We start from the raw sequence: 17,357 nt of genomic DNA, 5'->3' as shown, positions 1-17,357 counted from the left end.
CTGAGAGGGGCCGGCGGAGCCAGGAGGCCTTGGGCTGGAGCCCCGGCCCTGCTCCGGCGGCTGCCTGGACGGTGCACCCACCCTGTCCCGACTGTGCATGTCGCTGCCATGACTAGGGCCCTAGAGCCAGGGTGCATGTGGTAATTAGGAAGCACGGGCATCATCGGGTGGCGGGGCAGTGAAGGCGCTGGACTCCCACACAGCCTACTGCAGTTCAAGACCCAGACCGGCAGCTTGAAAACTGTACAGTCACATGTGCGCACCCAGAATATCCCAGGAAGAGAAGGGACTGCGACGTGGCCATCCCCGGGGAGTGACCTCTCTCTCTCTCTCTCTCTCTCTCTCTCTCTCTCTCTCTCGAGCACACACGCCCTATGGCAAAACCCTAAAGAAGCACAGCTACTACTGCTGTGTCCCACGTGTCCAGGCCTTGTCACCTCCTCTGGAAATGGGGACACAGCAGTGCCTGCTGCGAGTGGTGAGGGGCCACTATCAATGGCTCGTGGTTCGAGCCTCTGAGCGGAGCGGGCCTCCCCACGAGCCTCCACACGCACGGGGCAGTCAGGTGTGGCCCAGCCTCCGCGGCTCTGCGCCCTGTGTTGGCGTGGGCTGGCCCAGCCTCCGCGGCTCTGCGCCTGTGTTGGCGTGGGCTGGAGGGCGGGCCCTGCTCACACCCCAGCAACAGCAAGGCTGGCAGGATCTGCTAGGACAGCAAAGGGCCAGAGGACGTGGGGTGGCCGCAGCACCCTCGGCCACCCTCCACCCCTGCCCTCCCAGCAGGGGGGACACCACTGCCATGATCTCATGGTGGCTCTGACCTTCAGGTGTAACCACGCCGCGCCCCTCCCTACCCCTGCCGCCCTTGACCACTTCCAGCTGGAGGCCTCGCCCCTACACCTGCTTGCCCCGGGACAGTGCACCTAGCAAGTGGCCTACGGAGGGCACCCGTGAGGAGGGACTGGCAGGCCCCAGGGGCAGGGCCGGGGCTGGACACTCACAGGGTGTGAGGGGCAGGTGAGCCGTGGCTGGAGCTGAGACGCAGCAGGGAGGGAGGGAGCAGCAGGCAGGCACGCAGGGGTGCGGGGGCCGACCTCAGACTGGCTGCCAGGGCCTGAGGAGCCCGCGCCATGTCTGCTCACATTCTTGACCACATCCCTGACCGCGTCCCTGCCTGTCCCTGATTGCGTCCCCGACCATGTCCCTGATCATGCCTGGCTGACCCTGACTACATCCCTAACCGTGTCCCTGCCCGTCCCTGACCACATCCCTGACCGTGCTCTCTCCTCCTAGGCCAGGTCTACTCCTTCAGCCAGCAGCCCCAAGACCAGGTGGTGGTGTCTGGACAGCCGGTGACGCTGCTGTGTGCTATTCCCGAGTACGATGGCTTCGTTCTGTGGATCAAAGACGGCTTGGCCCTGGGCGTGGGCAGAGACCTCTCAAGTGAGTACCCAACCTCCCCACAGCCCGCAGCCTGACACTGCCTCTCCCCTCGGCCGCGGGTGCCCCATCTGCAGTCACTGGAGATAGAATTTGCAGCTGCCCGGGCCGGCCGAGGGTGCAACGTGGAGCCCAGACCCCGTCAGGTGGAGACACGGAGAGGGAGGACCTGTGCTGTGGCCGTGTATCCCTTTCTCTGTGTCTGTCTGTCTCTGGCGAGTGCATGTGCCCTCTGGCAAACCTTTTTATAAAGAAGAGTGTGCAGCTCCCTGGCGAGGGCAGGCCCCGGGCTCCAGGACCTCCTGGAGGACAGAGCTCCGGCTGAGCCCTCTGTCTGGCCCTGGCTCCGAGGCCTGTACGAGGTTGCAGGGAGGGTCTACCCAAAGTCCAGCACAATCCATGCTGTCCGGCCCCCAGGCCCCAGGAGTGCCCAGCTGGTGGTCTGAGCCATGCCCCCAAGCCCCGACCAGGATGCAGTCGTCCAGGGAGCAGCAGTGGGGCCGCGTCCTGCAGCACCCACCATTAACGAGGGCCACGTCACTGGACTCACAGGAAGCCCAGATGACGTGGGCACCACGTGGCACAGGGGAGAAGGGGCAGCAGTGTCTGCTGAGTCTGTGCCTCTATGGCCACCCCTGGGCTCAGCAAAGCCTCCCCGTGGGCTCCAGCTACCAACAGCCTCACTGAAGTCACAGCCCAGGCCACGCCTGTCCGGCCCTCCCTCTCCCCACCCGGAGTCCTCCTTCTGGTCACTCTCCCATCAGCCTTCTGCCCTGGGGCGGGGCAGGCACATGGCCGTTTCCGAGGCTCGGCACAAACGGTCCCATCTGGAGCCGAGCTGGGGCTCCTTTCCCGGGACTCGGGAATGCCAGGGTGGCAGTGCCCACCTGCAGGAGATAATGGCGCACTCAGGAGCCTGCCTTTGCAAATGGATACCTTGGGACCGGAGCTGGGTCTGTAATACAAGCAGAAATAGCACAGCACAGTCAGCAGGGCACAAAGGAACGGGGCCTGGATAAAACGCTCAGGACATCTCCACATACAGCGTGCTGCCTCAGGTCTGGCTGTGAGGGAGCCAGCGGCTCAGATCTCACCGGACTAGGCTCACCCGCACCCTGGGGACGAGCGTGGCCAGCACGGCTGCTGGTTAGGAGGTGCTGGGGTCCACCCACGGTTGCTGCAACCTTTAGCCTGAGCCAGGGCCCGCCAGGCTCAGGGGGGCAGCTCTTGTGAGTCAGTGGCCAAGAGGAGGGCCCAGGTCCCCAGGGATGACCCAGAGTGGCCACCAAGGCAGCAGGCCTCTGCCAGCAGTTCCGTAAGAGCCTCTCTGGGGCGCTGGGCACTGGGCACTGGAGGACGGGGGTGAAGGGGCTGCTTTCTCTCCAGCTGGACTCCGCTCCTGGAAGGAGAGCAGGCTCATCCAGGCACAGCCAGAGACCCTACGTCAGGGCAAGACCTGCCCTGTGTCTGATCACTGGTCCCCAGAACAGCGTCAGCCAGCCAGGCGGTGGCTCAACAGTCGTGTGCCCGGCACGTGAGGGTCCGAGGGCACATCCAAGGCCGCCCTGTGTGCCAGGGCACACCTACCTCGCACGGTCCTGCTGCAGGAGCTGCAGGGGTCATGGCATGAAGACCCTCCTGGGGGTGTCGGGGTCGCTGTCTCTGCAGAAATAAGTAAATGGGAAGAAAACAGCATCGCAACCATCGCAGAGAGCCCCACAGGCTGGACAGGTGCTGCTTGCCCTCCCGCTAAGGGACAGGCATGACTCGGCCCCGCGAGTGCGTGGAGAGCACCGCACCTCGCAAGCTCCCGGCGGCTTGGCCTGTGCATCGCTGCCTCCTCCACCTGGCCCCGGCGGCCCCTCAGCCCACCAGAAATGACCCCCTCACAGCCTCACTGCCCTCTGGGCACCAAGACTCGGAAAAGCAGCCCAAGAACATGATTTAGAAACACACTTCCTCATGTCGATAGAATGCTTTTCTTCTAAGAAGTTCAAGTACTTCTCAGACGCGGCCTCATAAATCATCCAGACGCAGAGAAGAGAAGGATTTCCCCTTCGTTCGGCAGTGAAGGCACAGCCGAGCCTCCGGGAGGCAGGTCCCTTTTGTGGGCATCCCGCTGCCGGGAGCCAGCCTGCAGACCACAGCCCACCCGCCTCTGCTGACAGAGGCCCCCAGGCCCCGCCACCTGGCCTCTGTCATGTAAGTTTGCCTCGCAGGCCACTCACCGTATGTGGCTGTCCCTGCAGGCCGTCCCTGGTGCCTTCACCAACAGCCCTGAGGGACCAGCGCTGCACCGTCCCCGGAAGGAAACTGAGGCATGGGGAGATTGAGGCCACTCGTCCTGGACATGCTGGAGTCAGAGCCATGCGGCCCCGCCTCTAAATCAGCTCATCTCCTTTGGGAGTGACAAGGAAGGGGAGGGATTCTATGGGAGGAGCTGGAACTCCCCCAAATCTCCGCTCCGCGCTGCCTGATGCTGCTGCCAACCCCCAGGATGGCCTCCCAGTGGCCGCCTCGTTGGACAAATACAAGCAAACCCACCGCTGATGTTTCTGCAGCCGGCGGGAGCGGGGACCCTGCGGCGTACCGCTGCGAGACCAGGAAAACGGCCCCCACAATGCCTGGAGGAAGCAGCACTGGTCCCGGGCCAGTGGGATCCAGGGCAGGCTGTCTCCGAGGGCAGCAGGAGAGCGTCCCAGCCCCTGTGGGAGCCAGCTCCACCTACCCAGGCTCCTTCCCTAGCCCAGCAGAGGGCCATGCTCGGGGCCAACCGCCAGGAGCCTCCCCAGCCAGGCGGCTCAGCTGGCGGCCTGGGCCATCTGACTGCGCAATGAGCCGTGAGCCCAGGCCCAGCTGCAGCGGGAGCCCCCACAAAGCGTGCTGAGGACCACAGCTGCCTCCACTGGCCAGGAGTGGCCACTGGCAGGCGGGGCGCCCCCCCCCCGGGCGGAGGCCCCCCGCGCCCTCCCCGGGCCGGGGGTGGCCACTGGCAGCCGGCGCAGCCCACCCCAGGGAGACGCAGGCCCCTGTGCTGCAGACCCTTAGCCATGGGGAGAGACCCCAAAGCTTGTCCAGCCCTGTCTGTCCTCCACCTGGAGGTCAGCCCTGCAGCGTCCCTGGGGTGGCCCCCGACCTGTGCCAGAGACAGCTAAGGGGACTCACTACCACTCCTGGCAGCCCCGGCCTGTGCTGGACACCGGACAGAGCAGGGCACACTGGTGGACTTTGGTATGGTTTCTGCCCATGGTGCTGGAGCTGACTTCGGGTCACGTGGCTGGGTCCGGCCCACACCAAGAGACTTGGGCATGGCCAGAGGGCGTGTGCACTGGTCAGGGTGGGAACAGTGTGGCCACCGCATCCTTTGTCCTCCACTTCCCGCCCGTCAGGGCCTGGGGCACACGTGTGTGCACATGCACACGCACACAGGGCATGCTTTGTCAAACCAGGGTCGGCCATGTGAGACGTGGCCCCTCTCCATGGTACTAGGCTGCTGGGCTATGGGCTGGCCGTTTGAGTGTGTCATGAGCACACTCACTGGAGAGACAGACAGAGGGAGGAGGCACCCCATCAAATGTGCTCACACCACAGCCCCTGTCCCCCAGCCTTTCGGACTCCGGGCGCTCATGCACACTCACCCAATGTGTTTACCAAGCCACGTGGCTGGCCATGAGGGACCTGGCTACCTCGACTGCCATACCATGGTGACACTGCACATTCCACGTGCTCTTGCACGTCTGCCCCTGCCCCTGCCCTGCCTGTCACGGGCTTCAGCCCCGCTGCTCTTTAAAAGGCCAGATGTGGGCAACCCCTCCCTTCTGGTTGGCCGGAGGACGCCTGCTGTCCTGGTGCGGGGAGGGGCCGCGTGAGGGGCTGTCCCGGGCTGCGGAGAGCCCGGGAGCAGAGGGCAGCAGCCCAGAGGGCGCGGGCCAGGCAGGGCACCAGAGGGCAGAGCTCGGGAGCTGGGGGACAAGCGCGGGCGGCCGTGGGAGGAAGCCGGGGACGCCACGACTAAAGGCAACCATTCTCAGTGGTCGGCCTCGCTGCGGGAGGCTCGCGAGAGATTTACCTTCTCGGGCTTCACGTGTCTGTTTTCCCGCCAGTGGCTTAAGGGGCCACAGATTCCTGTGACCTGGCACCTTCTGAGGCTTAACCAGGCCCCGGGGCTCGGGGCAGGCGGCTGGAGAAGGGCTGGCCGACGGTCCCACGCTGGGGAGGTGGCCTCGCCTTCTCCTTCCTGCCCACCTGGGGCAAAGCCTCACCCCAAATGTCACCCTCGCTTCTTTCCAAGAATCTCTCTTCTCTCTGTCTCTCCCTCTGTCTCCCATCTGTCTGTGACTCTAGCCTGGGCCCGCCTCTCCCTCTGCCTCCCCACTTCTCCCTCCCCTCCCCACTCTCTGTGGTTCTCGGCCCAGGCCTCCGGGGCTAGCCCCAGTGCAGAGCCCCACAGTGACCCCCACAGTGACCCCCACAGTGACCCCAGCCAGGTTGGCCCATGCCTCCATTTCCCTCTTCTCCCTGTCCCCCGCTCAGAGGCCCCTCGGCCTCCCTGGGGCCTCTTCCAGTGCTGCTCGCGCTGGCGGGGCCAGGGGGCCAGTGGTGCAGGGTGGTTGCTGTCCCCGCGGCTCCTGCTGACCCTTGCCCACAGGCTACCCGCAGTACCTGGTGGTGGGGAGCCCCCTGTCGGGAGAGCACCACCTGAAGATCGTCCACGCGGAGCTGCAGGACGACGCCGTCTACGAGTGTCAGGCCATCCAGGCGGCCCTCCGCTCCCGCCCTGCGCGCCTCACAGTCCTGGGTAAGAACCGCGTCCACGTGGGACCAGCAGCTGCAAGCCGGCTGGGGCCCCGGTGATGATGCCGCGGGCTTCGCCCTGGGGCACAGCTGCCGGGCTGAGGTTTCTGGACCCCATAGCTCCGTGCCCCTTACCAGAGGGGGCGAGCGAGGGCTCCTGCCCCGGCAGTCGGAGGAGCCTGGCTGTGGGCTGCACCTGGGGCTCGTTGATGCTGGCAGGACTCCGCTCTGGGATCCAGGCCACCAGGCCAGGCAGGGCCTTAGAGGGGAGTGCAGCCGCGAGGCCCTCCACTCTAGCCCCTGGAGCCACACAGCTGTCTGTGCCTGCAGTCAACGCCCAGCCTGGCCCCCGACCGGATTCTGGCACCTGGAGGGTTAGCAGAGACTTCCTCCTGCCCTCACAGCTCCAAGTGGCCGCACCTCCGGCCAGGCTCAGGAACGCATTTCAGGCCCTTTTCCAGAGCAGACCTTTCACCCCGTCTTGCCTCGTCCCAGCTTCCCTGGAGGCCCATGTCCTGGGACGTCTCCCTACAGAGTCCCTCCCGTCCCTGCCTCAGTAAGGCAGACAGCCCGAGGTCAGGGGGCTGGGCTCGCTGACCTCAACTGCCCAGTTTCGAAGCAGGTCCTGAGGACGGGGTTCAGTGGTACACTGGGGAGCCAGGGCTCCCAGAGCAGCTCACACCGGTCTTAGCCCCTCCCCACGTGCCACCACAGCCCTGGTGCTGCCATGTGGCCAGGGATGGCTGCCCCAGTGAGGCAGGGCACCTCCTCCCTGTGGGTCTGCAGTGGGGGCAGCACGAGCAGCTGCCTCTCAACAGCATGGAAGGGCGCACAGTGGGCACTGCCTGCCGGCAGAGGAAGCACAAAGCCACTGGGGTCGGCTTCCGAGTCACGTGGCCGGCCACACGGGGCAGCTCACCATCACGGAGCACACAGGCCGAGGGCCGTCCTCAGTCTCTCGGGCTGGGAGAGGGGCTTGGGATGACCTGAGGGAGTCTCCTCTGGCCTGGCCTGCGGTGAAGGAAATGCGACAGCGAGCTGGGGTGAAGGTGCAGGGCCCCTGGGCCGGCAGTGAGCCTGCGCGTGTGAGCGGGCTGCTGAGGGCGGCCTGCCGTGCCGTGTGGGGCTGATGAAGGAGGATCGTGCATGCCAGCGCAGATGAGCCATGCTGGGCTGTAGGAGCTTGCTGTCAGAGACAGGCAGCCCACTCAGGAGACAGGCAGCCCACGTCGGAGACAGTCAACCCACGTTGTTGGAGACAGGCAGCCCACGTCGGAGACAGTCAGCCCCCCGCAGAGGAGACAGTCAGCCCACGTTGTTGGAGACAGGCAGCCCCCATCGGCGCGCGTAGGAGACAGTCAGCCCGCTTTTTGGGAGACAGGCAGCCCACGTCGGAGACAGTCAGCCCACGTTGTTGGAGACAGTCAGCCCACGTTGTTGGAGACAGGCAGCCCCCATCGGAGAAGGACAGCCCCCGTCGGAGATGGTCAGCCCACGTCATTGGAGACGGTCAGCCCACGTTGTCGGAGACTGTCAGCCCACGTCAGAGACGGTCAGCCCCCGTCCTCTGGGACAGGCCTGCCTCCTCACAGCCCTCTGGGTGGGCCAGAGAAGGCTGGAAGGACAGGGGCCTACATTCCTCCCTCCTCGGCCTCCACGTGGGCCGAAACCACAGGCTTCGTAGTCAGACCTGACAGCACACTCACTCTCTCCTCCCTGCACTGCCCCATGTCACAAACCCAGTGACGTATACACCCCCGACACTCCGCGTGCTACGGGGGGAGGGTACTCAAAGGAGGTGACCAGCTTCGCCCAGGTTCAAAGCTGACTCGCTTTTCCAGCCCAAGCCAGTGCTGCCGGCCCAGGCTCCTGGTCCCAGGTACCAGCAGGCCTCGTCTGGCTGGTTGGGAGCCAAGCATCTCAGAGCAGGGCCTTGGGACCCGTCTGAGCAGACCCCTCTATCCTGGGTCACCTCTCAAAGCTGTTCGCTCCCCACCCTCTCCACAGCGTGGGCCCAGAGCTGAGTTTTGCTCACATCCAAGTTTCTGGGGCCCAGTAGGGTACCCTTGGCAGGATCCCTAAAAGGCAGAAAAGGAGCCTGAGCAGGGGTGTCATCGTCAGCCATTAATGCAAACTGGGGGCAACTCGAACCGCTAATCCAGGAGAGAGCGGCCCGGGCCTACACCCTCCCTGACTCCTTGGGCCTGGGCCTCTGTGCCCCACTGGTCCGTGGTACCCCGAGGTCCGGTAGGCTCTGCCTGGCTGGCCGTTGGACCCAGAGCCCCCACACTGCCCTGGAGGGAGGCCCTGTGAGAAGGGCCGAGCTGTGGCTAGAAAGGGAGCCCTGGCCCGTGGACAGAGGGCGGGTGGCGTGGCTGTCCCTGCGGAGGGCAGTGAGGGGCCTGCACCCCGGCCGGCCTCCTTCCCACCAACGCCCCTTGTGCCTTGCCGTGACTTCTCAGCCTGGGCAAACGTCCCAGCCGGTTCCCCGAGGAGGCCGCCCTCTCTTCCAGGAATGAGAACGCTTCCTAATTTAGCCTGTACTTCCCCGAGATAGATCTTTAATTAAACAAGTAAGAGCCTGATTAGAACCTGCCGAAGGTGTGAGGGCAGGACAGAGGGCAAGCCGGGAAGCTGCAGAGCAAACACTGCGGCCGGAGCAGAGGGAGGCCCCGGGGGTCTTCCGTCAAAGCGCAAGGGAGGGGTGGACACAGCAGATCACACTGCCGCAGCTGGCAAGCACACATCTGCCGCGGCCGCTCCTCTCCGCGAGGCTCCGGGAGGGCAGGGCCTGGCCCGCCAGCCGAGCCGAGAGCAGACACGTTAATTAACGGTGCTCCCAGCTCACAGGTGTGGTCAGAGCTGAGCACCCGGAGGAGGCAGCTAGGCAGCGTGAGGGGCTATTGCGTGGAGTGAAACCAGGTCGGTCCAGGTGGGGAGCAGGTGTTCCCTCTGTGGCCCAGCCAGTTCCAAGGAGCAGCCCTTGACGTGGCCCAGGTCAAGCCGGTCACTCGAGAATCACGCCCTCGTGGTCGAGCTGCAGACAGGGCCTCAGCCTGCCCCGGCCAGCCGTGACCCTGCTTCCTCACTGTACATGGAAGCGATGCCGAGGAAGAGGAGCTCTTGTCCACCCCCAGGCCAAGCCGTCCGCAGGAGCCAGCCACCATGCACCCATTCCAGGAGAACGGGCCGCCCAGCTGGGCCGCGATGCACGGGTGCCCGAGGCAGAGAAAGCACCTCTCTGGGCGGTTAGATGGCTCCTGCTGGGGGCGGGGTGGGGGGGAACCTCTCAAGGCCTGTCAGCCCTGAACTGCCTGGCTATCCACCTGAACCCCTCAAGGCCTCCCCCGCCACCCAGCCTCCACGGCTTCCTAACCCTCTCTGGGGAGATGCAGCGTGCTTGGACACCCAGGCGCCCCACGCCCCCGTGCAGACCTGGGGTGCAGTGGGAAGGGCCCCACTGGGAGGTGGGGAGCTGCATGACCTTGGGTTCAGCTCTGCAGCAGCACCTCGCAGAGCTGTACTCTGCGTTTGAATGGATGAAGGAAGTTTCTGAAGCTCCCTCTGTAAACAGGGGTTATAATAGCAGCAAGCCCACAGCTTTGCGAGCAGCAGGTGCAGGCAGGGTTCCGGCTCCCCTGCGGGGACCAGGACCTGGGACTAGCCGACCTGCTGCAGGACCAAAGCTGTGTGGCCGCCTCACACTTGGCCTCTCTGACTGCGAGAACCTGGGCAGGAAGGAGTTGGGGACACTGAGCTGGGAGGGGACAGCACAGGGACCGCTCAGCGATGCCCACAGAGCCCGCTAGGAGCCTGCTCCGCTCTCCACACTGGGAGTCCATCAGTGACCGAAAGGGAAACCGCCCCGCCCTGGGGCTCGTGCTGCAGACCAGAGGCCTGAGTCCTGCTCTCTCGTAGGGTTCGGGTGGGCAGAGCTACGGAGAAGAGGCAGCAGGGCAGAGCAGGAGGGACAGCGTCCGACTAGTCACGTAAACGAGCTTCCTCCCATCCCCTTCTCCCTGGCCTGGCCAGACGCCGCTTTGCCTCTGTGGCTCCCATTAGAACACGCTCCCTGGACAGGCACGGACTTTCAGATGGGGGCTATGCCCACTGCAACGGCAAGGGTGTCTTCTAAGGTGAGGCCAAGAGCCCAGCCGAGCAGGCCAGGTGGAGAAGGTGCGATCTGTTACGTGCCCTCACTCAACAGCTATTATTACGTATCCCTCCCATGAGTGAGAGACAGAGGCCATCCCCCTCCAGGGCCCTGACACCGTGACCAGCCCCAACCCCAGCCCGCCCACTCGTGGGCACACGTGTGCCCGGCTACACAAGGAGGCCGCAGAAAGCTCCCGCATGCACCAAGCCTCTGGGCCCCCATCCACACTGCTGCTGCCTGGGATGCCCTGTCACCTCCCGCAGGAAGCCCTCCCAAGCTCAGGTAGCCTGACGCCCTGGGTCCCTGGGACCCTTCTGCCTCTGTAGCACCTCGTCCACAGCCTGCCTTCCTGAGGCTCCCAGGCCCCGTGTGCTAACCCAGCCCCGGCTCGCCTCGGAAACGGCAGCAGCAGGCCAGGCAGGTCGGGGTTCTACGCTGACCCTCCCCGTAGAGAACAGGGCCCTGCAGAGAGCGAGCCCAGACGAGATGCGTGTGAGTGTAGGGCTGGGCGTGCCCTGCTGAGGCCGGTGTCCTGGGTAAGGGCCCGGCCACACTGGAAGCCTGGCTGCGTCACCTCGCCTGTGCGTGACCTGGGCACCTCTGACCATGCTGCGCCTATTTCCTCCTGGCACGGAGAGGAGGAAGCGCCTTGTGCAGAGCGAGTGCCTGCCGGGCCGCGACTCCAGTGTGACAGGGTCGTGGCTGTGTGACTTCCGTTGTGCGACGCACAGACGCCAGCGAGTAACACCCCCCCATTGGCCTGCCCTGCAGGACAGCTTGGCCTCAGAAGGGTGCACACGTATGCACACGTGTGTACATGCATGGGCAGAGTACACATCTCAGCACCCCATGGTGGACAAAACGCTTGATCGAGGGGACCTGTCACTGTGGGGAATGGACGAGTTCTTGGCCACTTGACAGACATGGGTCCCTCCCCAGTCATCAGGCCAGACTAGCTTGGGGGGGGGTGGCAGGAGCACGGTACCATCGGCACAGGTGTGCTCTCGGGTCCCCAGTGCAAAATGACATGGGGACGGAGTATCACTGAAGGGGAGGGGGACACCCGCCAGTCCCCCCATGACAGGCCCCCTTCCGGCTCCAGCTTCTCTGCCTGGGCTCTGAGTGGGGCCCCGCCAGGGCCAGGATCAGACAGCTCTAAGAGACCTCAGCCCAGCCCAGCCGAGATGAGGTTTCATGGCAAATTATGGATTTAAAACAGGCTGTGAGTCTCCATTACAGCATGAAACGACAGAGGGGCACGCTGCTGGGTGGAGCTTCCCTGGCAGCTGACACGTGGGGGCAGTGAGGAGGGAGGCGAGGAGGAGGTGAGGACGGACATGACCGAGTCGGCTCACAGAGGCTGAGCCCAGAGTGAGGCCTGGGGGTGGGCAGGGTCCAGGCCGGGACAGCTCGTGGGCAGCGTCAGTGCCCCTAGCTCGGAGTGGCTGGACGTCAACAGAGACACGAAGCCCCGCCACCCAGGCGTGCGCGGCGCCAGTTCTGTGACCTGACTGGGCCTGTCCTGCAGGCCCAGCCACAGAGGCACTGGAGACCCCGAGCCACCTGTCCAGGCGGCCCACGTGACTCCATGCAGCCTTAACCGCCACATCCCATACCAGGTGACGTCCCTGCAGGCTCTGGAGACGGGAGACAGGCCACGGCCCGTGCTCTGCTCCAGCGCACACACACACATGCACACGGGCACACACACACGTCCGAGTGTGCATGCACAGGCACATGGGCTATGTCCCCCTCTGTCTCCCACAAGCCAGGCCCTGGGGTCTCCAGGAGGACAGCTGTGTCCAGCTGCAGGGCAAGGGCAGCAGGTGGAAGGGGCCCTGGGCCTGGGGGGCCTGTGGACAGTGTGAGGTCCCGGAAGTCTGGGGACAGCACTGGGACAGGCCCTGGAGCCCCTACACTGAGTCTCCAGGGAAGGAGGTGGAGGCTCTGCTGGCTGCCGAGGAGACGGAGGATGGGCCCGGAGTCAACGAAGGAGGAAATACACTTGCTAGGGGGGCCCCGGGCATGACCAGAGCCGGTCAGGGGGCGGGTCTTTATCTGAACAACCAAGACGGACAGAGCCAGAGCAGCAGGCCTCCGCCGGGGGTGGTCGGCAAGGCTGTCCCCATGGCAGTTTCTTTTGGGAGGGTCACACTCAGCGAGGACTGCCTGAGCGGGATCTGCCCTGGCATGCACTCTCTGTCCCTCTCATGGAAGAAAGAAACTTCTTAGAGAAGGAATTCAGGCGGGGTGGGGCGTAGCTCCGAGTTCCCGATCTGGAGGTCCCGATGGTCCCGAGCCCACGCCCCTGGTACCAGACAGGGTGGGGCAGCACATGGCCAGGAATAGCTGTGGGGGGTGGGGCACACAATGCACTCCCAGGCACACATGGGTCCCAGCACCTCGGCTTAGCCCTCTCACACAGGGAGGCTGGCACGCGGACTGGGTCGTCTGAGGCCTACAACAGGACAGTAGGGAGCCAGGACCCCCATCCTCTCTGCTAAGCTGGGTCCTGGCCTTCCCAGTCCTGCAGGATGGCACTCCTGCCTCCCTGCCCAGAGAGCATGGGTCTGATGTGGGCCTTCCCCAGGGAACTCCAGGGCTGAGCCTCACCCTGTCCCAGGGCCCTCGGAGTCAGGGAGGCCCGAACGTGACCCAGAACTTCTGAAAACCTTTCCTGGCAGCCCCTGCTCCCCAGAGGAGCCCTGGGGCCAGGGCCCCAGCCACGGCACCCCCTGTCCCACCCCGAGGTCCGCAGTCTTGGGTGCTGCTTTGCCCCACTCTGGGCCTCCTGATGACTCCGCCCGTGTGGAAGAGGCGTTCTCAGTAGGTGGCTCACGGCACCACACAGCTGCCTCCTGTCACACAGATAGCTCACAGAGCCCCACACCCCAAGGAGGTTGGCTTCCAAAACAGTGTCACATTCTCACAAGTCGATCAAGGTGTTTGTGAATGTTTACATAAAGGAAGAGGTTTCCACGTGTAAATATGTCAGCTGGGAAACCGCCCACGGCCTCCGTGGTGCAGGGAGGAGGCAGGAGGAACGAGGGAGCCAGTGGCCACAGCTGTGGCCCCAGGAGGGCTGGCGGGCCCCACCCTGAGCACGCTGGACCCTCCCTGCCTCTGCCCACGCCCCGTCTACCGCACACAGAGGTGGACAGTCACTAGGACACGCCAGCAAACCCATCTCACGGTGGGTCCACTGAGGTCAAAGGAAAAGGAGCTCCCCTCGGCGGCACGTGCACCTTGCACGCCCTCAGCTGCCCCGGGAGAGCAGGGCTTGGCCAAGGGCTGCCTGGGACCCTGTTCCGTCCTCACCAGACCCAAGTCCCAGTGTGGCCTAGGCAACGGTTCTGTGTGGGGACTTGGGGAGACTGTGGAGAAATGGAGTTACAGTACGAGTTTATTTTGGTACAGATGATTTTCACAGTCCACATGGAGGGGCCAGTCTCGTGGCCTGGTGGTCAACAGAACCAGCTCCACACGCATGACTACGTGCTCTGAATCCCAACCCAGGCAGCTCGAAAACATGCAAAAAGTAAAATAAAGTGGTAAAAAGTAAAAGGTAAAGAGCAAGGCAGGTGTATTTTAAAACAGGAGGAAGGACAGAGGAAGGAGGCGGTCTCCGTGTAGTCTTCTTGTAATGTGCATAGCAAGGACCACAAGAAGCCTCTGGAAAACTAACCTTCCTTGATCAGAGAATTTTGGAGCTTGGGAGAACTCTTTGCATCAGGGTTCTACATTCGTTCCGTTTTTAACACATACGAAGAGACTTCCAAAGTTTAAGCAAAAATGGGATTAGGGAGTTTAATTTCAGAATAAATTACAGGAAATTTTGAAACCAATGCAGTTTTTACCAAGTGCACATTTCATAAGTGATCAGCAGAGACTAACAGCCCTGCCTCCAGGAAGCCTGCGTCCCCACCAAGGGACCTGGACAGTCAGCCACATGCAGGACAGGCATTTCAGTCTAGCAGAGGGGATGGGTGCTGTCCAAACCGCAAGGGCCACCAAGTCAGGTGTCCTGTGGGAAGGCGGGCGGAACAGTCAGGGGAGACTTCATGGAGAAGGAGGCATTTTCCTGTCTTCCTCTTCATGTACAAACAGCTTTATTGAAGCAAAATTTACGCACCATTAAAGCCACCCACTCTGGAGCACAGTCGGTGACTTTTACTAAGTGTAGAGTCATGTGGCCGTCACCAGTTTTAGAAGACTCCACCACCCCACATGCGCCCTGTGCATTCCCGTTCCGCCTGCCTCGGGCTGGCTGCTGTCTGTGGAACGCCCTTTCTGGACAGAGCCTACGACTGGACTCACGCACCACACCGCCGTCTGCGCCAGCCCCTTCACTCAGCGGGAGCTTTGGCTGCCCCTCTCCTATTGTGTCCAAGAACTCGGCCAAAGCGAGGGCCGTGAGGACGCGCTGCTCCGTTTCCTTCGGGAAGCGCCGGTTTTCTCTCTGACAGTCGGTTTACTCTACGTCGGCCTCTGTGTGGCCTGTGGGGGAGGGCCCGATCCCATCATCCTGCATACGGATGCCCGGCTGTCCGGGCCTCGCCTGCTGACGACCACCCTCTCCCACTGAACTGTGGCCATGTCTTTGCAAAGACCAGCAGGCAGGCCAGCTGGCACCGTGGTGACACGGGACCCTGCGACACTGAGGACACGTGGCACAGGCCTGGGGTCAGGTCCTCCCCAGGTCCACACGCACACCGGTAACCCAGGCAGCACGAGGCTGGGAGTGGGGACACGGTACGTGGGCCTTGTGGGGTACCTGGCTCTCTCATCTTCTCTCATGGAAGAAAGAAAGAAAAGTAATCTGGGAAAAACTGACCAGAAAGAGAAGGGCCCTCGGCTGCGCTCCACGGTCACATCTCTGGCCGTATGCCAGGCCCACTGTCCCCCATGGTCGGAGGGCTGAGCCCCCAGCCCTTCCCTCGCTCGGACCGGTTCCCCCTATTCAGGGCCCTTCGCATTTCCGTACAGGCTTTAGGACCAGCCTGTCCATTTCTGCAGAAATCGTTGCTGGGCTTTGATAGGACCCGTGAGCTCTCCAGTCTGCCTGGGCTCTGCTCTCCGCACACTCACGCATCCACGTCCACGACGTGACCGCCCCGCCGCTTATTCCGCCTTTGACCCTTCCCACAGTGTCTGCCATTGTCAGTGGTCAGTGTGTCTTGTACTTCTTCCGCTAAATCGTTTCTGGTTATTTTATTCTTTTTAACGATACTGCAAGCAGAATGATTCCGTCTCACTTTCAGGTTGCTCACTGCCAGTATACGGAAGCAGCCGTGTCTGTGTGTGGGTCTTAGATACTAGAGCCTGGACTTCCCGAATAAGTCGCTTTTGTGACTTTGTTAAGACGCTGCGTCCAGGGTCACTTTGTCTGCACACAATGATCGTTTTCCGTCTTCTTTTCCACCCGACGCCTTTTTCCTTACCGCGGGGCTGCTGGTTTTAGTGCAATGCTGAACCGATGGTAAATCAGACCCCCTGGCTTTGTCCTGTGTTCAGGGTAAGCACCGTCTCGCCAGAAAGCACGTTAGCAGAACGGGGGTTGGGGAAGTTCCCATCCATTCCTGTCGAGAGTTTTCCCACCAATGGCGCTGGGTTTGTAAAATGCCCTCTCTGCGTCTATTGAGATGATCTTGTGGCTTTTATTTTTAATACATTACATTAATTGGTTTTCAGATATCAAACCAACCTTGAATTCCTGGGATAAAAATCTCATGTGGCCATGGTATATAACTTCTTTATACTTATGTATTTTTTAGTTTTTATAAATATATTTTATAAGATTAATTGTAGGATTCAGTCTGCTCATCTTCTGGGGTTTTAGTCTGTGCTCTTGACAGGCAGTGGCCTGTGGCCCTCCTCATGCTGTCTGAGTGGCTTTGAATTGGGGTGACCCTGGTTTGGCAGAAGAGTGGGAAGCATTCCTTTCTCCTCTGTTTTCCGGAGGATTTTTGAAGGATTGATACTACTTCATAGACTGCCAGAAAAGCCATCTGGCCTCGTGTGGAGATTTGTCATTATACTTCAATTTCTTTACTTGCGACGTGCCAGGTTTTTCTGTATGGAAGGTGCCTTGAAGTAAGGGTTTATAGAAGTGAAGGACTCAGCTGTGAGTCTCAGAGTCAAATCCCTAAAGTGCAAAAGCAGAGTAGGGCCCGTGGTGGTGTGGACCAAGGCGGGGAAGCTGAGGATGACTACGGTTAGCTAAGGGTCCACACGGCCCCCCCACAGCGCCACTTCCAGACCCAGCAGCTTAGGCAACACACCGGGCCCAGGCATGTATGTCTGCACACGCGTGCCCAAAGTCCCAAACGGGATGAGCAGTGGAGAAGGGGCTGCACAGCCACTGCCGCGGGCGCTCCCTCACTGCCTTTCTGACTGCCTCTCTCTTTCTCTCTCCAGCAAGCACACACACCTAAAAAAAAGAAAGTAAGTAAGAAAGTAAAAGAAAAAGAGAGAGAGAGAAAGAGAGAGAGAGAAAAGGAACTAGCAGCCTCAGCAAAGGCTCCATGCGGGGAGTGCCAACATCTGATATGCACTTTGAAAGGACTGCCCAGCCACAGGTGGGGAACCAGCTGCAGGGCAGGAGACCTCAGAGGTTCTCGGCTATACAGAAGAAAGGGCAGGGTCTCGGCTGTGGCCATGGCCGTGTGGACAGCGTGTGAGAGGAGGGTCATCCAGGATGAGGACGAGGCTGCGGCTCTCCACCCGGGCCTTCTCTCCCTGCGGGTGAGGGTACCTACAGGGCTAGAGTGTGCATTTCCAAGGCTGCACCATAGCCCAGGCTGCTGTGGCAAATCCCCGGGCCAAGTGGCTTGAACAGCGCGCTGTGCCCCTCGGTGCTGGGGGCGGGTGTGGGAGCGGGTGTCCGCGTGGCCAGCCCCGGTCCCCACCCTTCTTCCCTTGATGCGTGTGGAGGACAGGGAGTCGCCGGCCCCCCTACACTCAGGGCACT

The 17,357-nt window shown here is 62.4% G+C and overlaps 1 protein-coding gene across 1 annotated transcript in view; it reads left to right on the top strand.

Annotated features, from left to right (window-relative positions):
- Window positions 1–17,357, top strand: part of KIRREL3 (kirre like nephrin family adhesion molecule 3) — a 395,674-nt gene that overhangs the window by 322,068 nt on the left and 56,249 nt on the right. Inside the window, exons 3-4 of the mRNA XM_006140642.3 lie at window positions 1,291–1,440; window positions 6,086–6,235. Coding sequence (XP_006140704.1) covers window positions 1,291–1,440; window positions 6,086–6,235 — 300 coding nt within the window. The remainder of the gene's footprint in view (window positions 1–1,290; window positions 1,441–6,085; window positions 6,236–17,357) is intronic.

The sequence above is a fragment of the Tupaia chinensis genome, unplaced genomic scaffold (assembly GCF_000334495.1).
Source record: "Tupaia chinensis unplaced genomic scaffold, TupChi_1.0 Scaffold000037_4, whole genome shotgun sequence".
Lineage (NCBI taxonomy): Eukaryota > Metazoa > Chordata > Mammalia > Scandentia > Tupaiidae > Tupaia > Tupaia belangeri.
The sequence above is the reverse complement of the archived record's forward strand: the minus strand, read 5'-3'. Positions and strand labels throughout refer to the sequence as shown.